We start from the raw sequence: 27,239 nt of genomic DNA on the forward strand, positions 1-27,239 counted from the left end.
GTCATGGGCAGCATGCTGAAAGCACTTGAAATCCATGCTGGTGTTGTTTAATTTTCTCTGTTGGCACGAGTGCAACACTTACAACTGAATATTGAAATTCCTCAGAGGACAGTGACTCCCTCTTACTTCTCCCACTTCCTTTTTCTTTCCTGTCCCTGGTGAGTTTGTGAAGGTACCGTGCCTGGCAGTTCCCAGATCTGCTGGCTGGGACAGGGTTTCATCTGAGTGCTCCCTCACTGCTTACATACTGTGATATTACACTTGGCCATGTCCGTGACAAGCAAAGGCAAACCTCCTGGCTTTCTGCTGAGCTAGGACTCCTCCAAAGATTCTCATTACAAATGCTTCAACAATAGCCTATTCCATAAACATAAACCAGGATTATCATTACAGGCATTTACATGCAATCATTTGATGTACAAATTTCTATCTGATGCATTATTAAAATTCAAATGACTTAAATTTCATTTCATATTTTAGGCTTTTCTGATATTGTTCTTTCCTGTCACAAAGTTATCAAACTGAGAAGGGATATACAGCACTGAAAACTATTTTCAAACTATTTTCAATGTTTTGGTACTTCCACGGTTTGCATAACACACATATTGTTACAAAAATGTACTCAGCCAGCTGTTTGATTCCTTTCTCCACTGAAAGTGTAGCTTAGTGTCAGCAATACACCAGCTATTTTTTCACCCAAGAAAATGTATCTTAGTTATGTGTGAATTTAGGAAAATACTACAATTTATTTTGCTGTTAATTTCCAGTAAGCCATAGCAATCATTGTGCATGATGGCGATGCACAGTTGAATACCTTCTGCAGCAGGTACATTGTATTTCTATTTTTTCATATTTCTCAGCAACATTTTTTTCAATAATTTTATTGTCAGTAACTACAATACCATTATTTTGTATAATAATTTCCTTTTCTATGGCATCTCATCACCAGCAGTCCTAAATGAGCAATTGAGAAATACCCGAGCACAGTTAAACATGCTTTAGGCTAATTAGCTTTCCTGATCTATGCAAAGTCGAGTTTTTCACATGGTTGCAAAAGTGTAAGCATCTTCTTAGTAGAAGCTGATGAAAAATTGACCATCACTGCCATAGTTACAATCCCTTTATAGATGTAAATCAACTTACCCCAGTACAAAAATAATATAGCCTGAGTTAGACCACTACAGTTTAGCCTGCTGTAGAAAGCCTTAGAGGGGCCAGTAGAACCCATAAGTTATGCCCCACTCGGATTCTACTTCCCCATTGTATCTACATGTAAAATCATTTTACATGTCAAAGAATGAATACAAAAGTAATTCCAGCTGCAATTCTCTTAGCTAACACTGTTCTGGAAATATATCTCAAGCTTAACTTCATGCACTTCAGTAAATGCATATACGTCCTGTACAAAATTTGCTGAGAAACATAGACATCTGGGTATTTAATCTTTCTTTATAGAATCATAAAATTGCTCAGGTTGGAAAAGACCTTAAAGATCACAGAGTCCAACCACAAGCTAACCATCCTACCCTAACTCTAACAACCCTCCGCTAAATCATGTCCCTGAGCACCGCATCCAAACGGTTTTTAAACACATCCAGGGATGGTGACTCAACCACCTCCCTGGGGAGCCAATTCCAGTGCTTAACAACCCTTTCTGTAAAGAAGTTTCTCCTGATATCCAACCTAAACCTCCCCTGGCAACTTGAGGCCATTTCCCCTCATCCCGTCACCTGTCACCAGTGAGAAAGACCAATCCTGCTCTCACTGCAGTCACCTTTGAGGTATCTGAAGAGAGCAATAAGGTCTCCCCTCAGCCTCCAGTTCCCCAGACTAAGCAGCCCCAAAATATCTGTGTGTAAATGAAACAGCTTTCACCAAAGAAAGGTGAGATTCAGCCTCACGGAAGCCGTGGGTGCCAGGAGGCCGAGGCTGAGTATTCATCATGCCTCTCTCAGTCACTTTTAGTTCTCTGCTCCAGACTGACTCAGTTCTTGGGGCTCAAACAGCCAGAGCAGCACAGGACCAGCCAGTGAGCAAGTCACTCAGGGAGAGGAGATGGCTCTTCTACAGCATGCAAAAATCTTAAGGCCTTCACCTAAGCTGTAAAGGTGATTTTTCTCTTCAGCTCCAATGTGCAGCTCCAAAGCCAAGTCGTCATTGCTCCTGCAATGGAGCTCTTCAGGCTACATGCTAAAGCAAGACAGATTTTGAATGTGAAGATACAGCCACAATTATACTTTGTATTTCAGGAAAGAAGGAAATCAAGGACAAAGGAGTTGCATGTTGTACGATATTATTCTGTGACACATGTAGAGAAACTTGTTCAATTTGCTGTCAAATAGAGAAGGTGCTGGTGCATTGGATATTGCACTACAGAGAACTGGAGAGGTTTTTCCCCGTGTATTATAGAATCAAACATAGCTAAGAGCAAGCTTTGCAGGTCTCGCACCTGTATTCAAGCTGAGAATCAAGTGGTCAGATCCCAGGAAGACAGACAACATCCTGAGAATTTCCTGAGACTGACCGAGTGCTTCAGAAAAGAAAAAGAAAGGGAAAGTTTCCACAAAGAAATCTGCAGGGAGTCCTGCACTAGGGAGGATTCAGCCTTTCAAAGTGCACCATCAGTATTCAGTGGGGTGACTGGGACCTCTTCTGTATGGAAAAACACGAGTAGCTTTTCTGGTTGCGGTGGCTGCCTTTTCGATGTGTGGTTACTGCAAGAGGTGGTTAATATTCACACTGTGTTTTCTATTGTGAAACAAATACCAGCTTAGCAAGGTGTTGTATTTCCCACAGCAGCGACAGCCTGTCTCTGGCAGTACTGAGCATGTTCCCACTGTAGAAATCTGTCACTGATCCTTGCAGTCAAGCTTATGTGGTGATAATAAACAACACTTTGAAATCTCACAGTTGCTGTAGGGAGCCCTCGCCAAGAGGACACTTGTACCAAGTCAAGAGACAGCCATGATGTACTGTTTTCTGGGAAGAAATAACGATTAGGTAACACTTACATAAGCACCAATGGCTGTTTTTAGCTTTCTGATGGTCTATTTCTCCTTCTGAGCACCCTTTGGTATCTTTTGTAATCATGTTTCTCTGTCTATAATTGGCTTTGTCGACTCACGCTTCGCTGACATGCAAAGCTACCTTTGGATGCTCTGCACCAGAGTACATCTGGCATTTCTTGCTGAGCACTTTTAAAAACCACCAGAGAAACATCAAATAACATTTGGGAAATTTGCAGCAGATGATTGCAAAGAGCATAACTGCGGATGCTGAAAGGTTGATTACAAGGACACGCAGGATGCATGTCTTGCCATTTCTTTTTTAGCACTTACCTTTAATTAAACTAAAAGACCAAAGGCATCTGGGTCTCCCTCCCTGATTGCATTTCAAGAGAGTGACTGAGTTAACGGTCTGTACTGTTAGAGCGGGGTAGCGGGGTAAGAGTAGTAGAAGCTATTCGTTGAGAGACAAAATCCCTCTGTGACAAGTGTGAGAACTGGTGAGTCAGAACACCACAGGGAGCCATTGCATCCGGGGTTTGCAGCTCTGAGTTGAACACTGCTATTTTTAGGGGACCTGATGTGCACACCAGCGGCACTAATGGCTGCCAACATAGACAACCAAACTTCTAGAGCCAGCGACATCATATGCAGCTCTCAAGGTGTTTGCCAAGTAGGCATTCAGCAATTCACAGTTTTAATTTCTATCAAACCGATGGGTGAGGATGTTCATAAGTGATAACATAGACTGGTTAAAGCAGCTCTGAGCACCTGTGGTGGCTGGAGCACGCAGACTCCACAGCAAGCAGCGTGGGACAGGGAGTGCTTTGATCAATGTCTGCAGCTGGAAAACTACTGAAGACATATGGAAATGTCAAAAAGGCCTTAAAATCACTGTGGATTTGTTTGGCAGTTTCAGCAAGACATCTTCTCATCATTTCCAGTATGGGAAATGGAAAGAGAGAGCCAGGTCCTCTGAAACACAGGGGGTTGGTGTTTGACAGAGTCCCTTGGTCTCTTTTGGTTTGTGGTCAGCCTGGCCTCTGATCCTACTGCACCAAAAACCCTTGCCCTGAAGCAGCAAGCTGTGGTGCTGTTCTCCTCCCAGGCCTCTTACCACACTGTGGGAGTGACAACAGACCCTGGGATTATTCTTATGAGCAGTAATCTTGGGCATCAGGTGAATGATCTCCATCCTATAAAGCATAAAGGAAGACTGATCCATGTGTTGACGACTCTAAGATGCTGGGCTCTTGTACTCTGAAAACCCCACAGTATCTTCATTTTCAGCTGAGCCAGGAAGCCTTACATATGCTGGGAAGATCATTGGTAATGGCACAGTGAGCCTTACAGCAAGGCAAGTGGGTTTGGTCAGGCAAAAATGCTTTTTCTTTTTTTCCAGCCCAACATGCTATGCATGCAAAGGGATTTCCCTTAACACCCTTAGCTTTTCCCCTTCTCTGTCCACAGACAGCTGTGGGGTCAAAGACAAGCTATGAACTCATAGAAATGAAGCAGAGCCTGTGCATAGCAGGAGGCTTGAGGATGCTCTTTGCAAACAACATGACCTTCTGAGCAGAGACTGAAAAGCTGTTCCTTTTCCTCACCACTTCACATTTGCTGTGCACTTATCCCATCATGGTGCTGCAGGAAACTTCCAGCCTCTTCTGCCCTGCAGCTGATTGCTATGGGTTTATGGTCCAGAAGCTGAGAAACCAGTACTGCATATCCAGTTATTCACTGGAGAACAGAAGGAATAGAAAAAGCCCCCCCCTCCAAAATGTTATATGCACATGGTCATCAAATTGTCATCAAGTTTGAAATTTGCAGCCAGAACACAGTATGTGTGCTTATTTGGGAAGCTGGTCAAAATAGCACCTTGAAAATGTTTTTTTGAATGTCTGCCTTTTTCAACAGTGAAACTTCAAAATGGAAACACTACTGTGTTACTGAATGTTTTGTTTGTTTTAGGGGTTTTCCCAGGAATTAATGACTAGCCACATATTGGAAAGACACCCCTGAACATGTGGCTCTTGGGAGGGCTCAGAAATCTTTATGGAAAAGTAAATGGAAAATCTGACCCATGGAGCACATTCTCTATGCTTCTTGGAAATATCTTATTCACATTCCAGCCTCATTTTGTAGCCTTTGGACAGGACTGAAATATAAGAGAAAAGGTAGGAAAGTAGAAAGGATGAGAGGGAAGCCAGCAATGGGAAATGCGTGTGTCAGAAGATGAGATTGGGCAAGCAGAGTTTCCATTTGGGCAGTTGGGGAAAAACATGCCTTTTTGCATGTATTAGAAGTACTCTTTTCAATTTTATATTTTTACTAGCTATTTGGTGAATTAGATGAGATTAAAATACAGACGTAGATTATGAAAAACAGATATGGAAACCATGTTTTCCTAGGAATATTTGGTGACCAGATTCAACATTTTTGACCTCCTGGTGGAAAATCACTCCTCAAATCTTGGTGTTGCACCTTGGTGTTGCTGTGGAGACTTCAGATCAGTCAGTCAATATGAGTACCTTACTTCATGTTGGTGGATTAATAAAAGCCATTAAGGGAACAAGAAAACGAAATTATATTGGGATGATCATATACCCTTACTGCACCTCCTGGAAAAGCAATCTTAATGATTCTGTGCTATGTAGATTGTAGCCTGTAGATGCTGCTGAAGTGGGTGGTGAAGTTCCCCCTTTCCGTTACAGTCATGTTTCATTTGCAGCCAGTCCTTTTATTGCTATCTACAGGGCAGTATCCTATCCTATCCTTTCTCATCCTATCCCACATCCTTCAATCATGAGGGAGGCGTTAGGGAGGGCGAAGAGTTAACTCTTCTCGTTACTATCTTGTCTTCTGTCCCAGCTGAAACTAAGACACAGGATTCGGTTCTCCGATTCCCTTGAAGACACAAGGATTTCGCTTTTCTCATCTTCAAATGGAAAACCTGCCATCTGCAGGTCAGCGAGACCACTTGCACGGAGCAGCCCCACAAGCTCAGGGACACCTTGCTTATGACAGAAAAGATACCAAAATGCAACGTTTCAGGAAGTTTGAGCTTTCTTTGCCAGGCTGGAGGAATATTACTAAAATGCTTCTGTCTATTTTAAATAAATCCCAAGGAGAAAGTTATCTTATTATGGTGATCAGGAATCACAGCCGCATCCAACTAGTAGTGAAAGGTCAAATCCAAAGTAAAATGTCTCATTTTAATTTTTTTTTTTTTTTTACATTCAACACCAAAAATTGAGGCCACTGAGGCAACGTCAGCTTCACTCAGTCTTGAATAGAAGCTCTCTCAAAGTTGCTGAAAGGAAAACATGTGTAATCATTACCGAGGAAAGAATCTGTAGCCCTGGCTTCATCATGCTTGTAAACTGTGCCTTAAATGCTGTCATGCAGCATGCTAATGAGAAACAGCCTCCTGCCCCTAATTCACCTCACATTTGGCTTGTGAGCACATTTGGCTGGTCCTAACAACTATGAATGTAACCCACCCCTATTTACCATGGCTTCTTCTGGCTTTTATCAAGGGTTTGCTGGTGGCCATGCCCCTACCTGTAGTTTCTGCTACATGATGACACCAAGGGCAGCCACGTGGTGAGGTGCAGCCCAGTGAGAGCTGCCAGAGCTTCAGGTGGTGTCATACTGGTTGACTTAACACACTCTTACAATCCTTCATCAGTCACAAGGCGCTCAAAGAGGAATTTTAATGGACTGCAGTGATCTCACTGCCTTTGGAAGTGAAGACGAGCCAGTTTTTCAGCCTCTAGGAAGTGGAAGCATGTCTCATCGTAATTCAGCCTGTAAGACTCGCCAACAGCTGATTTTTGGTTTGTACTTGGGATTCTGAAGGAGAAAGCATTGAACTCCAGCAGCTTGAGGCCATGCCCACGGCGCTGTGGTGCAGCCCCTTTCCCTGACCCGCAGCTGCCCTCCCCTGACAGCTCCATGCCGTTCCCTCGGGCCCTGTCGCTGTCACACAGAGCAGAGCTCAGCGCTGCCCCTCCGCTCCCTGGGAGGAGCTGCAGCCGCCATCAGGCCTCCCCTCAGCTCCTCTGCTCTGCGCTGAGCACACACAGGGCCCTCAGCCGCTCCTCACACACCTTGCCCTACAGACCCTTCTGCACTTTCACAGCCCTCCTTTGGACGTTCTAACAGCGTTGTGTCCTTACATGTGGCACCCAAACCCACACGCAGTGCTGGAGGTGAGGCAGCACACACAGAGCAGAGCAGGACAGCTGCTCCCTTCACCTGGTGGCAGTGCCGGGCCTGGTGCACCCCAGGGCACGGCTGGCCTTTGGCTGCCAGGGCACACTGCTACTCATATTCAACTTGCCAGAAGCCTCAGATCCCTTTCTGCAGGGCTGCTCCCCTGGCCCTTCATCCCCCAGCCTGATAACCTGGATGGTGCAACAAAGTGAACCCTCAGCTAGAGCCCTCCTTTCTCTCTGCAGGAGCAGAGGAAGGGCTCAGTTTGGGCAGGAGATGGAGTAGCCCCAGGGTTTACTTCTCACAGGGCAGCCTCAGACTTGCCTAAAGGTCACCCTAGAGGGCAGAGGTGGTTGTACCATGCTGCATTTTCAAGGCTCAGATGTGAGGAACTGGCAGGAACCAGGAAGCGAGGTGTACCATGCTCTTTTCAAAGCCTCTTTTCAAAGCATTTGCATAACTAATGCTCTGTGCTTTATACCTATTCCCAGCTGTCCCATACGAAACTCGGCTTGTAGCAGCTCTCTTGGGCAAAAGGAGAAAGGTTTGCATACTGATGAGGAACGCACAGGCACTCTTTGTATTTGTTTCTTGTGCCCCTTCCTTTATAATGACAGAATGCCGACAAGATCGGTAGTTGGTATGGTTTTATTATTTTCATCTTCTTGACACACAAATATGACTGAGTGGTACAAATAAATAGCCCGTATACAAAGGAAAACAGTTTTATTAAGGAATCCGTATGACATGGCAATGGTACAGGCTTTCTTGTTACATGAGGGGTATAATTTGAATGAGTTAATAAAGAAGATGCCTTTTGGGATTTTCCGTTCTTCTGCGATAATTTCCTTCAGTCTGGAGGTATTTAGAGTTGAGACACATTCAGTGGGACCCCATCTGGACTCTTGGATCACTGCTGCCCACATCGTTCCCACTCTTTAAAAGAATTAAAGATCTCAGTAGCCAGAACTAGCAAGCCAGAGCTGTGTGCTCACAGCCCACTGTGTCTGCACAAATCCTATTTGTAGTTCACTCTGGTGATGTAGCTTAACTAAATGTGGTTGTTTCCTGACAAGGATGGACTGGCTCTGCAGCATCCAACAGTTTTATTTCTTTATTTCCAGAAGCTCTGGGGAGCACAGTGACAGGAAGCACTCACTTTCTCTTTGGTTTGCATCTCAGCTGTGTCAAAATTCTCTCATTGCTCTGCAAGGGCCAGAAGGACTGCTGCAATAATTGCTGGGGGGCAGGCCAGAATGCTGTGAGGTCTGTGGGATATTACTGTACTTCTTCATGTTAAAAGTAGCCTGCTTTGTCTGCATTCACCCACAGGCTGGTTTCTGCACACCAGTTCTGTAGTTTGGAGCCTTTTTATTGGTATAGGTGACTGTATCCCATTTGGGACATCCATATTCACTTGCCACCACTGAAAACATCATACCTGACAGCAGTATTCTGCATCGCACACACTCCAGAAGCCTGCTGTCATACTGCTTGTCAAGTGAGGATCACACCGTTCTGCAAAACTGTTCTTGCACTTGCAGCTCGGCAGAATACAAGCAATGGAGGCAGTTAGGGGCAAGTCGGAAACAGTGACAGGGGATGTGATCCTTCTGGATAGTGCACAGTCCTTCAAGTGATGGGAAGAAGAGAAGAAATGCTTCCCTCCAGTTCCCTACTCTTTCTACTACCGAGTGACTTTCGCTCCGTGCTCCTCCATGCTCGCTCATCACTTGCTGCACAAATTCAGCCACTAGATGGAGCGTTTCCACAGCCGAGAGATGCATCTGTGGCATCAGGGCTGGAAGGGATGCTGCCCAGAGCCACTGAGTGACACCACTGTGTTATTACCTGCCGACTACAGGTGGACAGGGAAAAAAGCTAAAAATGGTGTGGGAAGTTGCATTTTAATATGAGATTTTCAATATGCTTTTCAGTACTTCTATTGCTGGCTCCACTGACAATACAAAAATCTACAACTGCAGCTTTAATTCTCAGCCTCTATCATTTTTTGTTGTGCACAATCTTTTAAAGATTGAGGCAGAACTGTAGAAGAAGCTGCTAAATTACCAAGCTGCTTCACACCTTAGCCTTAAGTGTGGGTTTGTCAAATATTTGTTGCCTTTGAACAACCTGGAATGAAGGAGAATCACTGAGACAGTCATTTCTTCTCTCTTTGGAGGTCTGGAGAAAATTAAGGACACATTTTCTAATTTTGAGGGGGCTTGGCTGTGCCCTGTGCTACAGCATTAGTCTTAGTCATTAGTTTCTCTGTTAAAAGAAAAAGAGAAAGAGAGAGACAGAGAAGGAGGGAGAGCAAGGGACATATCCAGAGCAGGACTTGACCTGCTTCTGGTTTCGGGGACCAAAGAGAGTTGTTTGTTCTTCAATCAGAAATGTGAGAGGATGAGCTAGAGATGACGGCCACATGTTCAGCAGTAGGAGGCACACTGACTGTGTGAGCACTTCAATGTGGAGGTGTTTGGAGTCCAGCCTTGGCTATTCAAATAGCTCAATATCCAAATACCCAAGTCAATCTTTTGTGATTTCCATACTACTGCTCACTACTGGGAGGCATACTGCTGAAGTGAAGTGCTGGGGAAGCTTTTCACTGTGGTCTACTTAGAGAGGACGTAATAATCTAAAATGATTTACTGAACTCTGCTGCTGGTGGGAGCCTGCATGGTTTCTTTGCCTGCCCTGATCTCTGCCCTCCACTGACCATGAACCCTTCCTCTAGAACGCTGACAGGCACAAGGCATCAGCCACCTCTCTAGGAAGCCTGTCCCAATGTGTGACCACCTTCATAGTAAATAAATGCCCAATGCCCAGTCTGACTGTCCCTGGTGCAGCTTTTTGCCATTCTTTTGCATCCTGCCATTAATTCCCATGAGCAGAGCCCAGCACCTCTGTCTGCTTCCCCTCCTCAGGGAGCTGTGGAAAGTAATCAGGTTGTCTCTTGGCCTCCTCCAGCCTGGACAGCCCAGTATCCTCAGCTGAGGTCCGTTTAGTTGACACAATCTATTGGTAAGCCAGGGCTTCAAAGAAGCATTATCAAAAATGGCAAAAATATTAAGAATAATAATACCTTTCTACATTCAGTGAGAGCTAAGGACACAATGCCCTCAGTGACCACAAGGGATGTTTGCTTCCACTGTTTTTTAGTTGAGCAGAAAGCTGTTGTTAGTGTGGAAAAAGAACTGTACAAATTACACCCATCACACAGAACTGCAAAGGCCAGGAAATGTGCCTGCAGGAGCTGCAGCACTCTTCGATCCTGATTAGACATGGTGAAACCCTGGAGGGCTCCCTCACTACCTCTTCCATGAACAGGAGCACAGAGCATCACCCACATGCTGAAGGAGCCCTCCAGGGGACTGGAGTCAGGAGTGGGGAATAAAACTTTTACCTTCTGTTGTATATTGCTTTTGGGCAAGGGTTGCAGCAGGGTTTGAGCCTGCCCGTTTGCAGTTTCTGCTATAGCTGATGTTGATGTGCGTCCTCCTCCTATCTTTCTCTTTCTTAAATATTTATATACTTAAATACTCAAATACTCATTTTTTAAGGATGCATTTGGTGCCAGTCCGTCATGTCTGAAGTGCAGGTGGCACGTGCTGCTCACACAGTTAACTTCCTGCTGGACAGAAGTCTTTCATTTGTCACAAGGCAGCCGTCTCTCAGGTGGGAAAAAAGGGCAACAACAAGAAAAAAGCACTTAGATTTCTTTTGAAAGATTAAAATGAGAATAATAAAAATGGCTTCTCTTGTACCAACAAGCAGGTCTTTCTGCTGTTGCAAAAGGCCAGCTCACAGAATATACTTGCTGGTGCAAGCGCTTGTTGTAAGGGCTTTTTTCCAATGGGAAATGAAATCATTTACAACAAAACATAAATCAGAGCTTAGGCTTAGCACAAAGTCCTTTACGTGTGCCAGCCCATAAAAGCTGTGAGGATGACATACACCGCCATGCAGAAGGGCAGCATTGTACAAGTGATAAATTCCCTATAGCCTCTCTTTTGAGGACCAGTCTCTTATACAAATGTGATTCTCATTTTATGAGCCTACAGGTGCCAGGAAGCCTAATTTGTGGCATGTTGTGGGCAAGAAATCAAATCCTAAACCATGCTGGTAGCCAAGGGACATGTGTCCCTAATTCCTCCTGATAGTGTCCCCTGGATAGCCCAGTTGTCTGTCACCTATTTGACTTGAGTGCATTACGCCAGCAAATGGATTTGCTCCTTGTGTGCTACCAGCTCACCTGCATCCTCACTGCCTTACTGCTGCAGGTCAGGGCACCCTGCCAGCCAGGGACAGAGCAGCAGCTGTGCTGTTGGGGCTACGTGCTGCAGGATAGCATCTGAAAAAGCCAAGGGGAGGCACAGGCAAAGGGAGAGGGGCTGTGCACATGAGAACTCTCTTCTTGACCAGCCCTGAAGCTTGGTTTCACCTAAAAGATTGGAGTTTGAATTGGCTTTTTGAGCATGGATGACTGGGGAAAAAATTAATTGACTCTTCAGGCCATGCCTTTAAATACCCCAAGTTGCCACTATAGGCAAAAAGTGCTAATATAAAATAGTGCTAAAAGCACTCCTGGAGTGCATGGGAGAGTTTTGTTCTAACATCTCTCTGTCACAGCTTTCATAGAATCACAGAATCACAGAACCAGCCCATCCCCACCATGCCCACTAACCACATCACAGAATCACAGAATCACAGAATTGTAGGGGTTGGAAGGGACCTCCAGAGATCATCGAGTCCAACCCCCCTGCCAAAGCAGGTTCCCTACAGCAGGTCGCACAGGTAGGCATCCAGGCAGGTCTTGAACATCTCCAGAGAAGGAGACTCCACCACCTCCCTGGGCAGCCTGTTCCAGTGCTCCGTCAAGGGCCTCATCCCTCAGGGCCACATCCACATAGTTCTTGACCACCTCCAAGGACAGTGACTCCATGGACAGCCTGTGCCAATGCTTTGCTACAACACCATTCACCAGATGCAGAGGGGCAGTGAACCATTCCATCCTCATTTCTCCATAATACAGTCTGTCCCACGCACACTTTACAGAATCCACTGATACACATTAAACATAGAAAGCCACAGCCCATCAACAATGTCCAGTTATACTGGCTGCTTCCTATTGCTCCATGTCACATCAACCTGTAAAATCAGCACTTGCTAAGACTTTTGGTGCCAGCTGCAGCACTGGCAGCGTCCACACACCCAAGGACCCAGGCGGGGACAGAACTTCAGGTGAAGTTGAGCTCCCCTGTCGGGGCCTTCAGCCCCTTCTGCTGACATGGCCCTCTAGAGTGTCCCTCAGAGCCTTTCAGCATTGAGCTTTCCACACTCTTACACTAGTTGCATGTTTGTCTGCAGTTATTAAGAATAACTTGAAATGGTTTATCCCTATCAACAACAATGCATGCTGTATAAGACTAAAGTACAAATAACTTCAGAGAAGGCTAAATCATTATTTTCACAATATTCGCGAGGTTGAACGTTTGCATTCACAGTAAATCCCATTGTAGCATCAATGTCCTTTCAGGATTTTTCACAGACATTTTCCCCTTCCTTCCCTCCCTACTAGCCATTGAGTGGCTAGCAGTGCCACTCAATGCAGCCATAGACCAACAGCCCCTATTAACTGCTGAAAAGGCAGAGCCAGGAACAAGTGCTTTTTGACATAATTAAAGCTGACACCGCTTACCACCATTCCTGGAAGAAGTACAAGCAGGTTTTCATTAGAATAAGTAAATACAGATAGAGCTCACTCTGAAGAGTTGTCTTTGTTGCAAACAAAACCCACTAGTTAGTACAGGGAGTCTGGAGCAGGACTGAATTCACACCGATCTCAAAGCCCCTCTCATATTTAATTTATAAACTGATGATTAATTCAGTGATTAGCTAATTCGCTTGCAGTGATTAATTTAATTCACGTCTTCAGGCTAATGTTAGGAAAGAAAAAAGCCCAGCTCAGACAGATGCACATCAATGTCCTCATGATTAAAAAGTGATAACGTAATGCCCCAGAGAGTAAAGGAAAAAAGAAAGATTGAGCAAATCAGTGGCACAATTAGTTGTAAGGTCTCACTTAAGCTGCAACGGTATTTTTTAGCTGTGATGTTTAAACGTGTCAGTTACTCTAATGATCAGTGGTTTAAAAGAAGAATCTAAGGGTCCTTCACTGTAGCTTTCCACTGTGTATTTGGAGAATGGTGCTGCTTTGGAGCAGTCCTCCAGCTCTGCTTTTCTGCCACTTGCTGTGCCAGCTGCCTGCCAGCTAGCCTCCCTTCCAGCAGTGCCTCCCTCATCCTTCACCAAACCCTTTGATGACAGTACTCGGTACTTTTTGAATCCAGGCTGCTTTTTTCTGTTTTCAGTAGGGCTGTCATCGCATTTTGATGCACCACACGATAGGGATGATTTGGAGGACTTCTCTGTTTTAGACAAATTGGTCTCCTTGGGGACAGAATTGCTTTTAGATTCTACACCATCACTTGGCAAAACAGTTCGATAGTTCTCAGAGTCATCTCTTCCTGAGCTATCAGTGCTGTGCTTCCCTATCTTATCTGAAGGCTGTCGCTGGTATTCCTCTGCTCCCCGGGTCCCACTCCTTTCCTCTGTACTACCAGTTCTATCCATAATTTTTTTATCAGATGGTGGTGTTGATGGTTTCTTTTTGGCTGTGACATTCTTCTCTTGGCGCTTCAACAACAGATCTGGGGATGAGGCCTGGCGCATCCTAGGACCTGGATCTTTGCTTTTATCTTTTTCAGCCTTTGCGTCAGGCTTTCTAAAACCTTCAGTTACAGTTTCTTGTTTCTCTTCCCACGGAGTCTTTTTCCCAGGCTTTGCTGGTTTATTCAAGGGAAGTATCTGCTGGTTCCCAGAGCGCTGGTGTTCATCATCCTCTTTTGCAACCTTTGTTTTGGGTGGCACGACATCCCCTGCTACTGGAGTCTTCTGCTTCCTATCTCCTGACGAGTTTTTTTCTTTGAAATTCACCTCTTTGTTTGAAGGAGGTGTCAGGAGCTCAGAATTTGGCTCTTCATCTTTTTCTTTGACAACATTAGTTTCAGGCTTCTTAAAGCCTTCCGTAGCTGATGTTTGTTGCTTTTGATCTGGAGAATGCTTTTCTTGGGGCAAAACCGCTGTCTCTGATGATACTGATCGGTACTTCCTGGGACGAAGAAATTTCTTCTGCTCTTTTGCATTGCTATCAGGCATTGTGAAATCCTCAGAACTTTTTTGCTGTTTTTCTCCTCCTGGAATGTTTTTCCCAGGCTTTGCTGATTTACTTGAAAGAGGTAACTGGTGCTGCCTCTGGTGCTGGTGTTCATCATCTCCTGTTACAGCCCTTGTTTCAGGTGACTGGACATCATCTGCTTCCGGTGCCTTTTGCTTCTTCTCTGCTGAAGAATTTCTTTCCTGAGGTCTCTCCACTGTGTTTGAAGAAGGTGACTGGGGCTTCTCAGAGGTGTGTTTAGTCTTTTTTTCAGCCAACTTAATCTCAGGCTTTACAGAGTCACCTGGTGCTGTTTTTTGCCGTGTGTCTAGAGGGGAGAATTTCTTGTCTCGTTTTACCAGAGGACTTGATGATGGCATTTGATTTTTAGGATCGTATGAAGTATTTCTCTCTCCTTCAAAACTCTTTTCATGCTGCACTGTATTATCTTTCATATCTCGAAAGGTATTCTCCTCATCACTGGTCTCATCATCATGTCTTGCTGTATTTCTTGGCAGCGCTGAATAATCCTTGAAGTTCAACTTTATGTTTCTTTTTCCCGCAGTGTCATTTGTGTGTCTCGTTGGTTCGCTTGACAAGGACAGCTGGTGTTTCTTGTTATTGCTGCAGATGTTTCCATCTACTGTCATATCATGTTCACGTTTAATGAAATCTCTAGAAGGTGTTCGGCACTTCAAACCATGCCCAGAACTTTTCACTCCTTGAATGTTGGTGTCATGCTCTGAGGGAGGCCACTGGGATGTTTGAGGACTATGAGCATTCTTCCCACTTGAAAAGTTATTTTTGTGATCCATCAAATCACTTGTTAATACTCGTTCCTGCTCAGATTTATACAAGACATCTGGCTCTTCTCTTTCCTCTGTCTCCATCCTATCATTGCCATGCTTTGTGTCATTGTCTGAAGACAAAGGCTTATGCTTTTCATGTTTGGAGACATTCTCAGTACCTTTTGCACACTTCTTTTGGCCTGACACCAATTCAGATGAAGGAAACAGGTTCTCTTCCAACACATCACTTCCTTGCTTCAGGGTATCATCTGAAATCTGCGTTTGATTCTTCTCCAAGGGTAACAGGGGATTTCTTGCTAACACAGTTTTATTTGCATGTTTTCTTATCTTCTTAGTTGAAAATGAAAGACTGTTCTCAAGGCTCTGACAAGTAATTGTCTCTTCAGCTGCAGCATATTCGTCTTCTGTTGAGTGATTTGGGGACAATGGTTGGTTATTAAAATCACAGGCAGTTTTCTTCTCCACTGCAGCATTGTTTTCATGTACTGCTGACTCATCTGAAGAGGGTGGTGGATGCTTCTCAGAGCCACGACTGGCATACTTGTCATCTACACCACCAGCTTCCGGTGTTACCAGACCAGTAGGTGGAAGGGCTGGGGGATTTCCAAGCGTGTAATGGATTCTTTGTCCTACAATCCCACTTGTTAGTGTTGTTACAGGGTTTGATGAAGGTGTCAGCCATACTTCGGAGTCAGGCGATGGCAGCTCATCTGCAGTGGTCTCTTCACATTCAATGAAACTGTTAGATGGTTTGTAACACGTCTCCAGGTCAGTGAAGGTACTCCTGTCCAGGACTCCATTGTTTGAAGGACTCATCATCACATTTGAAGAAGGTAACTGGTCCTCCCCAAGATCCTCATCTACAAAGTACAATCTGTGCCTCACAAACTCATTTGGCAAAGGGCCTTCTTTCTTATCCCAGTCAGAAGGGATGTGTTCTTCTACAGCACCAGATTTCTGCTCCTGGGGATCACTTGAGGAAAGTGTGGGTTTGGTCTGATTTGCATCTGGATTTGATATTTCAGCACTGGAATTACTAAAGTGATTTTCTAGGCTGGGCATTTGAGGTGGCTGTGGCTGCTTGGTTTGGGGTTCATTTTGCATTTGGCAGTTGGGCATTTTGTTCTCCTGTTCTTTTGTAGCTGAGATCTCACTATAATTTTTGCTAGAAGTAGAGTACATTTTGTCTTCACTATGATATTTCTCTCCTTTTTTTTCTTCCTTTGAACCTTTGCCTCTTAAACCTGGTGCCTCTTTATGAACTGCTAGTGGCCTTTTGTTGGCAGCTTGTGTTATATGGCTTAGGTGTTGATCCTGCATTGGAGGCTCAACTTCACAAAGTGCTTGATCTCCTGGAGAGTAAAATGGAAGGGTATTTTCCAGTACTTTCTGCTCTGGGAAATATTTTTGGCCTGCAAAGAAAGGATCCTTTTCTGGCTCTGTCAAATCTTGGTCAGCTTCCTCCAAACTGTATACATGCATAATTATTTTGGGAATCTCACCTGTTTTAGTATCCTGAGGACTTAGTTCACTGAATCCTTCAGCTGTGCTAGAGTAAGGTACATTAGAAGGTGGGCTGTCATCCTTGACATGTTGCACAGCCTTGGTAGTCCTCATTAGTGAAGATGTATCAGGCCCAGATAATAATTTATTCCTATCGCAATCTAGATTATGTTCAGATGAGAGAACATCACAGTCTGCAAGGGCTTTATTTTTACAGATGGAAAGAGAGCTTTCTAGACTAGGATTGAAATGAGGTCCTTGCCTTGAGGAATCTGTATTGGTCTCAGCACTGTCCTTTGCATGAGGCATCTCTTTGGGTACCACTGGTTCTTCTTTGTCCTCCGTGTCCTCTGCTGCATGTAGTGATGTTTTGTTCTCATCAGGCTTTCTCTCAGAATTCCCCTTTTCCTTCAGCCCTGTGTTGTGATCACAAGGCTGCATCATGGCGTTATTTTTTGACCAACTCCATGGATGGTTAATTTCGGTAGCCATGCTGAGTCTGGGCACTGGCACCATGGAGCACACTAAGTACTGGGACTCTGGACTGTTTATGTCTGTGGCTGCCAGTGCTGCCATGCGCAGTACTCTGACCTCTGGCTTACGGATAGCTTTTCTGCCTGGGAGGGTTTTCGTCTTTTTCTCACCTTTGCGCAAGAGTGATGCTTTCACCTCTGTGGCTGAACAGAGGGAGCTTTGCTCAAACTGCTCCTTTAGCTTGGACAGGACTGAGCTCCTGTTTACTATTTTTGGCAAGCTGCTGTTTGGCCCTTTCTTTTTCCAGATGGGAATCTTTTCCTTGTCTTCTTTTTCTTCGGCAGCCAAAAATTTCTTCAAAATGTTCTTCACTGTGTTTTTCCCACTCACGCTGCCCCACCTGACCCTCTCAGTGGGCACCGTGTCTTCATCCTCTTCTGCAGCCTTTCCATCTCCTCTTCTCTCTAATTTGTTGCTAGCCCTGTTCACCCATAGCCTCTCTTTAATGACCAATTTACCAACTTCTCTTCTTTTTTTGACATAAGGCTCGCGATTGTTGTTCAGAAATCTGGACCGCAGGAGCTGGAATCGGGTAGGGTAACGGCCCCTGTTTGAGTCTGGAGATGACTGTTTGCAACTCACCTGGTTTTCTTTACCTTCCTCCCATTTTGTCCTCTTGCTTCTGAGCTGCGGGTCGCAGGCGGCAAGCTCAGTGACGTACAGCAGCAGGCTGCTGAGGACAGCAAAGGCCCCTTGCTCTGTCACCATCCTATTGAGCTTCTTCTTCAGCACCAAAGGGTCTATCAGCATCTTATCTCCACAAGAGTTACTGCTTTTGGTGCTGCACAAGAGAAAACACGCATATTCTTTTCAAGTTGTCAACATTGCTGCTACCCTCTCATTTTGCTTTAGTGGCATGCTACCGTGCAAAAAATGGAAAAAAATACTTAAACTTATAAATTCTCAAGAGAGTCATCATTAGTGGCATGTTAAAAAGCATGCAGAGTGCTTTACAAGCTTTGTGAGGCATTGTGTAGCAGGAGCGTGCAGAGCTTCACAGCCCCCATGGCGCCACTGGCTGTTCCTCCTGCACTTTGCGGCAAGTGGGAGCACTCAAGGGCATGAGCAACAGTAGCTGGGGTGACCACATCTCCTCTGTGCCCCCCCTTGCTCTAATTTGGTATCAAAGTGTCCAAATGCAAGGGCAACATCAAAGATATTTTCCACTCCTGCTTAGTAAAGTGTAGGTAAGGATAAATACGTTGAAGACGCAGCTGGCAAGAGAACATGGTTCTGCCTTTGGGTTATAAAAACAGACTCTTAAAAAGACTCAAATGATTAAAACAAAATTTCAAGGCTGGGGAGCATGAACGTGTTACTGATAGTTTTTGCTACTGGTAGTGTTTAGAAGTAAAACAAAATAAATAAAAATAAAATAAAATGTCATTGTTTGCTTTTTGATTGAAATCAGGTGTACAAGTAGTTCAGAAATTATGCTCTTAAATCTGCTTTCCGAAAGGGTACGGGCACACAGGGTCAGCACCACCTGACTTAACAATAATCCTGGCAATGTCATTTGACTGCAAACCCCCTTCATCTGGAGCAAGAAGGCTGATATGTTGGACCTACACTTGAGATATTGAAGAATCAGGCTCTTGGACAGCTGGGGATTTAGGCAATGCTTTAATTGGTATGGATCAGTTACTAAATAAAATACTGAACTCAGCACAAAAGCTGGAGTGTGAAGTCAATAACAATAGATTGGGTTGGGAGGGGAGAAAGCAAGAGGTGTCAGCTTTCTAACACCAGAAAAATCTGGAAGGTTACTCCATGCAGTGAAATAGCTTCACGCACAGAATGCAGCCTGCATACCAGGAGGGTATTAATTTTTATAAGCAGAAGCAGAAGAAGAAATTCTTCCAATTAAACCTATGTGTAGAAAATGGAGAAAGGCTGTGGAGGCTCATCCGTTGGGGAATGTCTTCCCCGAAAGGTCTGGGCAGGCCCAGCTGTGCCCCAGCACCTGGCACCCCACAAACTCCAAAAGAGACTGAAACCAGCCCCCCTACTGTGATATTGCAGGGGCTGGTTACAAAGTGAGGGGCTGCTCCTCAACCATTTGGGTGATGACATTTGGATTCCACTTGGCTGAGTTTCAAGCGCATGCACATATTGAAAATTACATCCCTCAGCAGCGGGATGAAGTTGCCATCTTGAATGGAAGAAGGTCTATTTATAATGACTTTGTAGATATTTTTAGGGGCCAAGGAAAGAAAAAAGCATGACAACTGGCGTATGTCTAATGTAACAAACAATACTGCACTGGTTTTGATTGGGAAGAACTGCATTTCAACATAGCACAGGTGCTCTCTCCCACATGCACAATGTGGTAACATCTACCCTATCCCTTACTGAATTAGCCAGGGGCTGAAGAAGCAAGGCTGCCGTGTTACATCAAGATCCCCATTTGTAACAACTATGGACATTTTCAAAATTAAAACCTAATAAATAAATAACAAATTGGGGTATAACTAAGGCTAAGAATATCCTAATTCACTCTTTCTACTAGAGCTGGTCAGGATTTTCACTGAGAGCTTTCCATGGCAGAAGATTGCTCCTTTCCTCCCTAAAACGTGCCTAGTATGTTCAGAAACACACGCAGGCACATCAATCATTGTGATTTAAGCTCTCTGATGTCTCAGAACAGCAGCAGAACAGATGCCCTGCTTGTCTCTCCCTACCATACTACTTCAGATACAATAAATGTTCACAGTAAAATATGGACTAGTCCTGTTCTCAGTGAGGTCTGCATAGTCAAACTACTATTGATTGTGAAGGGAAGATCAGATTCTCTCTACTATGTGTATTAAGAGTAATTTATGACTTAAGAGCTATGAAATCCATACAACTTCATTAAAGTATACCACTTGTGAGCTCTGTTCATGCTTTTCCTTTGATGCTGGTGGTAAGATATAAAATAGCGTGTTCTTATATGCTGCCCTCAGAAATTAGGGTTTATGGGAATACTGCATTGCCTTAAGCAGCAAGACATGTTGCATGGGTTGAGTGTTTGATCTGTGTTCACCACCTCAGAGAGGGAGTGCGATGATGAGGATTTCTCAGGAATACCAGGTTTGGAGTGTGACCATCATTTTCACTGGGCTGAGACACCATCCCTAGCATTTCTTCATCACCTTTTCTTATTTGCATCCTGCTTTTCTTTTAGAGTGACCTATCAATGAAATATAATCTCCTCCAGATCAACTGCATGTTGTCAGCTCCAGTCTCACCTACATCTGGAAGGAATGGAGCAGGTACCCACTGTATGCAGGCGGAACTCCAAACCAGCAGAGACTCTGAAAAAGTCACCTCTGAGTGAATTATGTCACAGGACAAGCTGGCTGCACAGACCCCTCTCTGAGGCTGGGAAATGGCCTGAAGAAGACTTCAGCCTCTTCTCCTGGAGATTTTCGTTGTTCTTAAAGCACATGATGCTGCCTTGACATACTGCCAGCTCCTGGAAGCGCTGCTGTAAGGATGTGGTTTTCGGTGTCTGGAGCACAGTTCACTTGGGCCTCTATGGGAGGTAAGGCCATCTTCGAAAGTGTCTTGCCTTCTTGGCCCGTGAATAATTAAGATACATAAGACAGGCAATTTACTTATTTATTTATAGGTTCTTTGGTGACACTTAGCACAGCAGTGCTGGAGTGGCAACAGCCTGAAATGTTAACGGGCCGCAGTGCAACCCTATCCCGGAGGCTGGCCTGTCCTGAGGAAACCTCTGTAGTGGGCAATGCCACGTGCGGACAGGGGACAGCAAGCACTCTCCTCCATCCCTGCCAACACCCCAGTGCCCCAGCCCACCTTTCCCACTGTGTGAGGGCTCTGGGGGCTGCAGAAAATAGGGTGGGGGAATCCTGTAGTGCTTGCTAAAAGCGTACGACTGGCAGTGAGGCCTTTTTAGTGTTCTCGATGAAATGGCAGCCAGTACATCTCACCCCAGCAAGTGCAGAAATGGTGCTTTGTGAGTTCAGCCCATGTAAGCAGCCTTTTAAATCAGATTCTCTTATTTGTCTCTAAAACAAAACTTGGTCCTCATCAGTCTGGACATATGGTGAAGTGGGAACAAAATAGTTGTTCGCACACTTCATCTTTTTGTGATTCTTTTTTCTTTCAAAGGAAGAGGAAAGGTTGAAGCACTGGAGATGCAGGATATGTTAATTTCTCTACTGCTGAATTTATTACAGCGTCATAAACTGTATATATATACACAGCATCATAAGCTAAAAGGAATGTTTTCAGGAAGTCTTGGTATTCTCTTAAATCAAATGCTACTAACAAAAATGGCCCTTCTTGTTTAACATATCTCCAAAGCAAGCAAGAAAGCACCTTGCAAAGCTGAGAAGAGAAAACATGCTAAAACAACAGTGTCTGAAGTAGCTGGTAGTAAGGAAATCCTTTTCATACGGATATTGTCATGCATGCTGCTATTCATAACAACACAGACCACCTGCTCCTGTTTCTGCCACATAACATCCCAGTGACAATCCCAGCAATTGCTTACATGGAAAAACGAATAGGAAAGTACTTATGTATTTTTAGCTATCTTTTTAAAACACAGTTCAGCAGCTGGAGAAAGATAAGAGAAACCAACACCATGTAGTCAGTCACTAACTGTGAAGATTAGAAAGGGTTATGCAGACCTCAGTTTCTGAACTTCTGAGGTAAAATATGAGGTTAAACACCAGGTGCTAATTCCGTGCTTAATTCTTTCACATCATTTCACTAAGAATTCCAGATTTGTGCCCATGCTGCTGGAACATCAGAACCTCCTTCATCCATTCCTACTGTTTACAGCTGCATGAAGCTTTTAAATGAATCATGGTTTTCTGGCTTTATTAAGAAAGACAAAGAGAAAACGAAAAGGCAAGAGAAATAAGAAGAGAGAAAGGAAAACAAAGAAAAACAGAAAGAAAAAAAATAGCGATGAAAAGAGAAGGGAAAAGGGAAGGAGAGGGAAGAGAAGGTGAGAAGTATAGAGAGGAGAAAAAAAGAAAAAGGAAAAGGAAAAGGAAAAGGAAAAGGAAAAGGAAAAGGAAAAGGAAAAAAAGAAAAAGAGTAGTTGTAATGGTTTTATTTCCAGGGGTTCTGTTTCTCAGACTTGTGAAATGTATCAGAGCCTGACTGTTGACCTATTACAACTGCTTGAAGACCTCAGCCAAAAATTCAGATACTGATACAGCAACATATAATCTGTTCAGTCTAAAAATAAATTATGGCGTTTAGGAAATAGTGTAAGATTCATTTATTTACAAATATTTCAGCCTGTTGTATTGTTAAAAATGTTTGCTCTGAAGACTGAAGAATGACAAAAGTACAATTCAGAAATTTTGGACGCAGATGATTTTGCTTATCCTTAGGGGTATTTTTAGTGTTGGCTTTTCCTTTTCTGGAAGCTTGTAATGTAACAATACCTTGCACCACTGTGCTGATGCGAGGATCAGTGGTTCATTAAAGGATAATCCATGAGATAGTAGATTTACAAGTGTCACAGACACATGAGATTTGAGAACATGGTAAAACAGCAGTGGTGAAAGGATTGTCAAGTATACAGAGAATATCCCCATAAGTGGGCACTACCATTAGTTCTGCAAGAAAGCATTAGTTCTCAAAATTAATTTTGTGTGTGTAATTACTGCTCACAGCTGTTTAGAAAGTGGTATTATAGCAAGTTAGACTGAAATCAGTCAAAAGTTTTTATTGATTTTTTTCCATTTGAGATTATCTCACGGGCTTAGGCAGCAATATTTATATTGAAAAAATCCCTACATTTGTAAAAAAAAACCCACAAACACTGTAAATACCTAGTTGTTCTTCAGTTATTCAGCTATCTTCACTTGCACACAATCTACATACATCCTTTCAGATTAACTCTCAGCTAATTCCTTCATCATTAAAGTCGGACAGTTATCTACAGGATTTGATATAGTCTTTATAGAAAGAGAAAATGGCAGAGACAGTTTTACTTTTCCTCCATGGACAGTCGGTAAAGGTTCTCGCCCAAGTACTCTAGCCTCTCTCTTTGCTCAAGATCCTGGTACATGCCCTTAGGAACCTTGCTCAGGCCGTACACCAGCCCATAGAGGCAGCCAGCAATAGATCCCGTCGCTGCACTTTCTCCTGCGGGTTCAAGCACAGATGCAAATTTCTCTTAGGGTCACCTTTAAGTACACAACTAAAGCTTGCAAAGCACAGGGGCAGAAGTACAAAGCCACTGATGGAAGGGACATGATGGCTGCGCTGCGTTAAGTCCCAAAGGCTTGTAAGACCCCGTGTCTTCTCCCATGCCTAGGAAGGTAACACCAAGCCCACATACAGCAATGCTTCCGTGATGTGTGCTTCTGAGCTAGAGCTGGTCTCCATCTCCTGGCTCCCACGGTATCTTTTCCCACATGTTCATCTGATCACTTTTAGAATGTATGTGGACTTTTAGGATTCACAGCATCCTTTCTCAGTGTTTGAAAGGAGCACCTCCTTTGGTCTGTTTCAGAGTTTTCACCCACTCTTTGTACTTGGTACCCTCTAGTTCTAGTAGTGGAGGAAGACTACATAAGGTTGCCAGAGACAGAGAGAGGTATGGCCAGCAGAGTGGACAAGATCATCCCTGACAGCACAGATTGACTGCTTATTTTGGCTTGGGAAAACCCACTGCAACCCAACAGCTCTTGCAAGCAGATAGCCATTATTAAGAAAAAGGGAGGGAAGAGTAACTGCAGCAGTCTCTGCCACATGGCAAACGCCATAGGATCATAGAATGGTTTGGTTGATTTTAAAGATTTTAAAGATCATCCAGTCTCAACCCATCAGTTCAGGCTGGCCAGGGCCCCATCCAACCTGGCCCTGAGTACCTCCAGGGATGGGGCATCATAGCTTCTCTGGGCAGCTGTGCCAGCACCTCATCACCTTCAATGGTTGGTGACATCTATGCTCTAGATTGGAGAGCGTGCCTAACAATACAGCAAAGCACTACATATGATTTAAACCATCCAACCATGTTAAGCAGCAACAATATGCATTGCTGTGCCTGCAGGTTCTTGCTGACAGTGAGACTGTCAGCTTCCACCATTGTGACAGGGCAAAGGGGGACACAGGTGTTTTTGTGCTGGGATCATTGCCCACATCTGCTCTGGCCCAGCAGTATGCAGATGACAGTAAGAGAATTACTTTGTGAAAAGCCATTAAAATAATTTATTGCATGCCTCTATGATTTATTTGCCTGGCACTTGACTGGGCACTGTACCATTTTTCTCCCTTACTTGACTTCACTATATGCAGTTAAAATGTGGCTTTGCCAAAGGTGCTAGTATTTTGGCAGGGGAAGATGCCAACCCTTTATAAAGTTATAGTAGATTTACTTTTCATTCAACTCTCACAAAACCATGGGACTCAGATGAAGTAACATTTGACAATGACTATAAACACCTTGCATGGCAGCTGCCGCTAAAAGAATTTTTGATGGTCCAGGGAGGCTCTGGAGTCTCCTCTTTGGAGATCTCCAGAAGCTGCCTGGCCATGTCCCTGGGCACCCTGCTCTGGCTGGAGAGGGCTTGGAATAGATGGACCCCGAGATTCCTGCCCACCTCAGCCATCCCGTGGTTCTGTGATGGTGCAAAATCAGGGGATGTAGAAATAATCAGTGGCACAACAGAGTGGTCAGTAGCAGCCATTTGTGAGTGGGAGGTCACGAAACACAATGGGGAAAGGAGGCTGGAAGCCGCGGCAGTGCCCTCACCTCCGTGGAACATGGAGCGGTTGCAGAGCTCTGTCCAGTCCCCGCCGCACCCCAGCAGGGCATCGTAGGCGATCATTGGGGCATCGTGGCCCCGTCTCCCGCCCCGACCTTCAGAACTCCATCTGCGGTATGTCTGCAAGACAGATGGAGGCATCAGGGTGGATCAGTGGAAAGGAGGATGTGCACTGCATCTTGCTTGCCTACCCTGTCCCTGAGTCCTAGGAGTCGCAAGAAGGCATTTGCTACTTGAGCTTTTCTTCACTTTTCACAGTGAGAAGATTGCTTGGCCCGTTAACGAGGGGAAGCATCCTGCCAACTGCTGACAATTTTGAATTCAGTACATGGGTGTATTCAGTAAATGGGCATCTGCACTTTGTGCTGACGACTGAGTGCAAAACGACTTCTTTCATATTCTATCATAGGATCATAGAATGGCCTGGGTTGAAAAGGACCACGATGGTCATCAAGTTTCAACCCCCTGCTATGTGCAGTGTTGCCAACCATTAGACCAGACTGCCCAGAGCCACATCCAGCCTGGCCTTGAATGCCTCCAGGGATCCACAACCTCCTTGGGCAACCTGTTCCAGTGTGTCACTGCCCTCTGTGTGAAAAACTTCCTCCTAGGCTCTGCTGCACTCCCAGTCTCCCTGCTGGGTGATCCCTTCTGGAAGCAGCATATCTCTTCTAGGGACAGAGGCCACCATGCCCACAGCAAGGACAAGGCGTTAGGAAGGATGCAGAGAAACTTGGCAGGCCAGGTACATGGTGAGCCAAGAATGCTAAGAAGTAGATCAAGACAGATTCTTATTTCACACCCTGGAAGTCCTTATTCTTTAAAAATTAGGGTTAGAGACGGTTCATATCATCAGTCCTCCTTCTGCTTTTGGGAAATATTCTCAACTTCTCTTGCGACATGTATGCAAATGTTTCTATTTGCCAAGTTTTACGTGGAGGTTGAAGAAGCTCTGATTCGGCAACTTCTTTAGGGACTCAATTTCAGACTCCGTCAATGACTTTTTCATTCTGAGCCTTTCTCTCACCTTCCATTGAGCAGCAATGAAAAATACTTGCAAGCAGAAGAAACATTTCTTCCCCAAGAGAAGAAAGAAGGGAAAAAAATTAAAAAGACCACAGTGAGGTTTGCAAAGACAGCTGAATTTTCTCTAGAGAAGTAAGTTGAAGAGAACTGCCCAAAATCTCTAAATGAACTCAAGACTCCGATTAATTCATATTAAAATCATAATTTTCCCTTAACAGGAATTGGCAGCTGTAGTTCTTGGAGCTTTAGTTGCATCATGGTAAGTTAGCTTCAGCTGTTTTCCTTTCACGTGGCTTCTATTATGTGTATGAAGGTAAGCACATATATCTACTCACTTCCACCTCCGCCAGTATATACTTAGTGATGGTTTATCTGCACAGACGTTAAACTGGGTAATCCAGCTTCACTTCGTTCTCTTTTTTTTCAGACTAGAGACAGCAGCTGCTTACTCTGCTCTCTGACACGAGCAAACTTTATAGCCTTATTCCTGCAGTTTCCATTCTGGCGGAGCAGCAAGGCCACAGGTGCAGCACTACCAATGCAAGTGCACTGACTGTGGAAGCGCTATTCTGGGCCAGCAAGCCAGCGTCTCAAGTTTCTCTCCATTTAGCCCACACTATCACTGATGTTCTGCGCACATCTGATGTCACCTCGCTTTGCTGGGAATTCCTTACTTGAGGGAGAGCACTCCTTGGGATTGATCTGCTCCAAGACAGTTTCTCAAGCTTTTCAAAAGGGCAGAACATTGCACCCTGGTGCAGCTCTGTGATTTGGTGGCAGCCCATCTTCCCTGGGCAAGGGCAGGTGAGGACCAGCAGTGGGGATGAGTGCAGGTGTACCCATGCTGTCCCTCATGCTGAGAGAGAGAACTGGGCTCCTTACAAGCCCTAGAGGCAATTCCCACATCTCCTCCTTGCTACCAACCCCTGGTAGGTTGGTCATTACAGCCACCTCCTACCAACATCTGATCACCCAGCTCATACTTATACATTCAAGAAGAGCTAATTTGGATTTTTTTTCCCTACATTTCTAGTTATCTCCAAATTTGTACCTGTCTATAAAGAATGTGATCTTTGCTGTTTGGCAATCAAAGCTCATTTTTTTTCTAAAGGGAAACTGCCTTTGCCATATACTCAGATTGGTCCATGCCACATTTGAGCGCTTCTCTTTCATATCT

General features: G+C 44.5%; 1 protein-coding gene across 4 annotated transcripts in view; it reads right to left on the reverse strand.

The window, feature by feature from the left end:
* Window positions 1-7,855: 7,855 nt before the first annotated feature.
* The window catches only part of ADPRHL1 (ADP-ribosylhydrolase like 1), a 34,543-nt gene continuing 15,159 nt past the window's right edge, over window positions 7,856-27,239 (reverse strand). Inside the window, exons 6-9 of one of the 4 annotated variants that reach the window (XM_042867036.1) lie at window positions 25,024-25,156; window positions 23,258-23,411; window positions 17,874-18,072; window positions 7,856-10,897 (exon numbers count right to left, since the gene is read on the reverse strand). In XM_042867036.1, coding sequence (XP_042722970.1) covers window positions 10,883-10,897; window positions 17,874-18,072; window positions 23,258-23,411; window positions 25,024-25,156 — 501 coding nt within the window. In that variant the 3' untranslated portion in view covers window positions 7,856-10,882. Of the gene's footprint in view, window positions 10,898-12,028; window positions 18,073-22,519; window positions 23,412-25,023; window positions 25,157-27,239 lie in introns of those variants that run through there. The other 3 variants (XM_042867034.1, XM_042867038.1, XM_042867037.1) reach the window with 3 other exon arrangements.

This window comes from Lagopus leucura, unplaced genomic scaffold (genome assembly GCF_019238085.1).
Source record: "Lagopus leucura isolate 7727_CA_CO unplaced genomic scaffold, USGS_WTPT01 Super-Scaffold_100001, whole genome shotgun sequence".
NCBI classification, from domain to species: domain Eukaryota; kingdom Metazoa; phylum Chordata; class Aves; order Galliformes; family Phasianidae; genus Lagopus; species Lagopus leucura.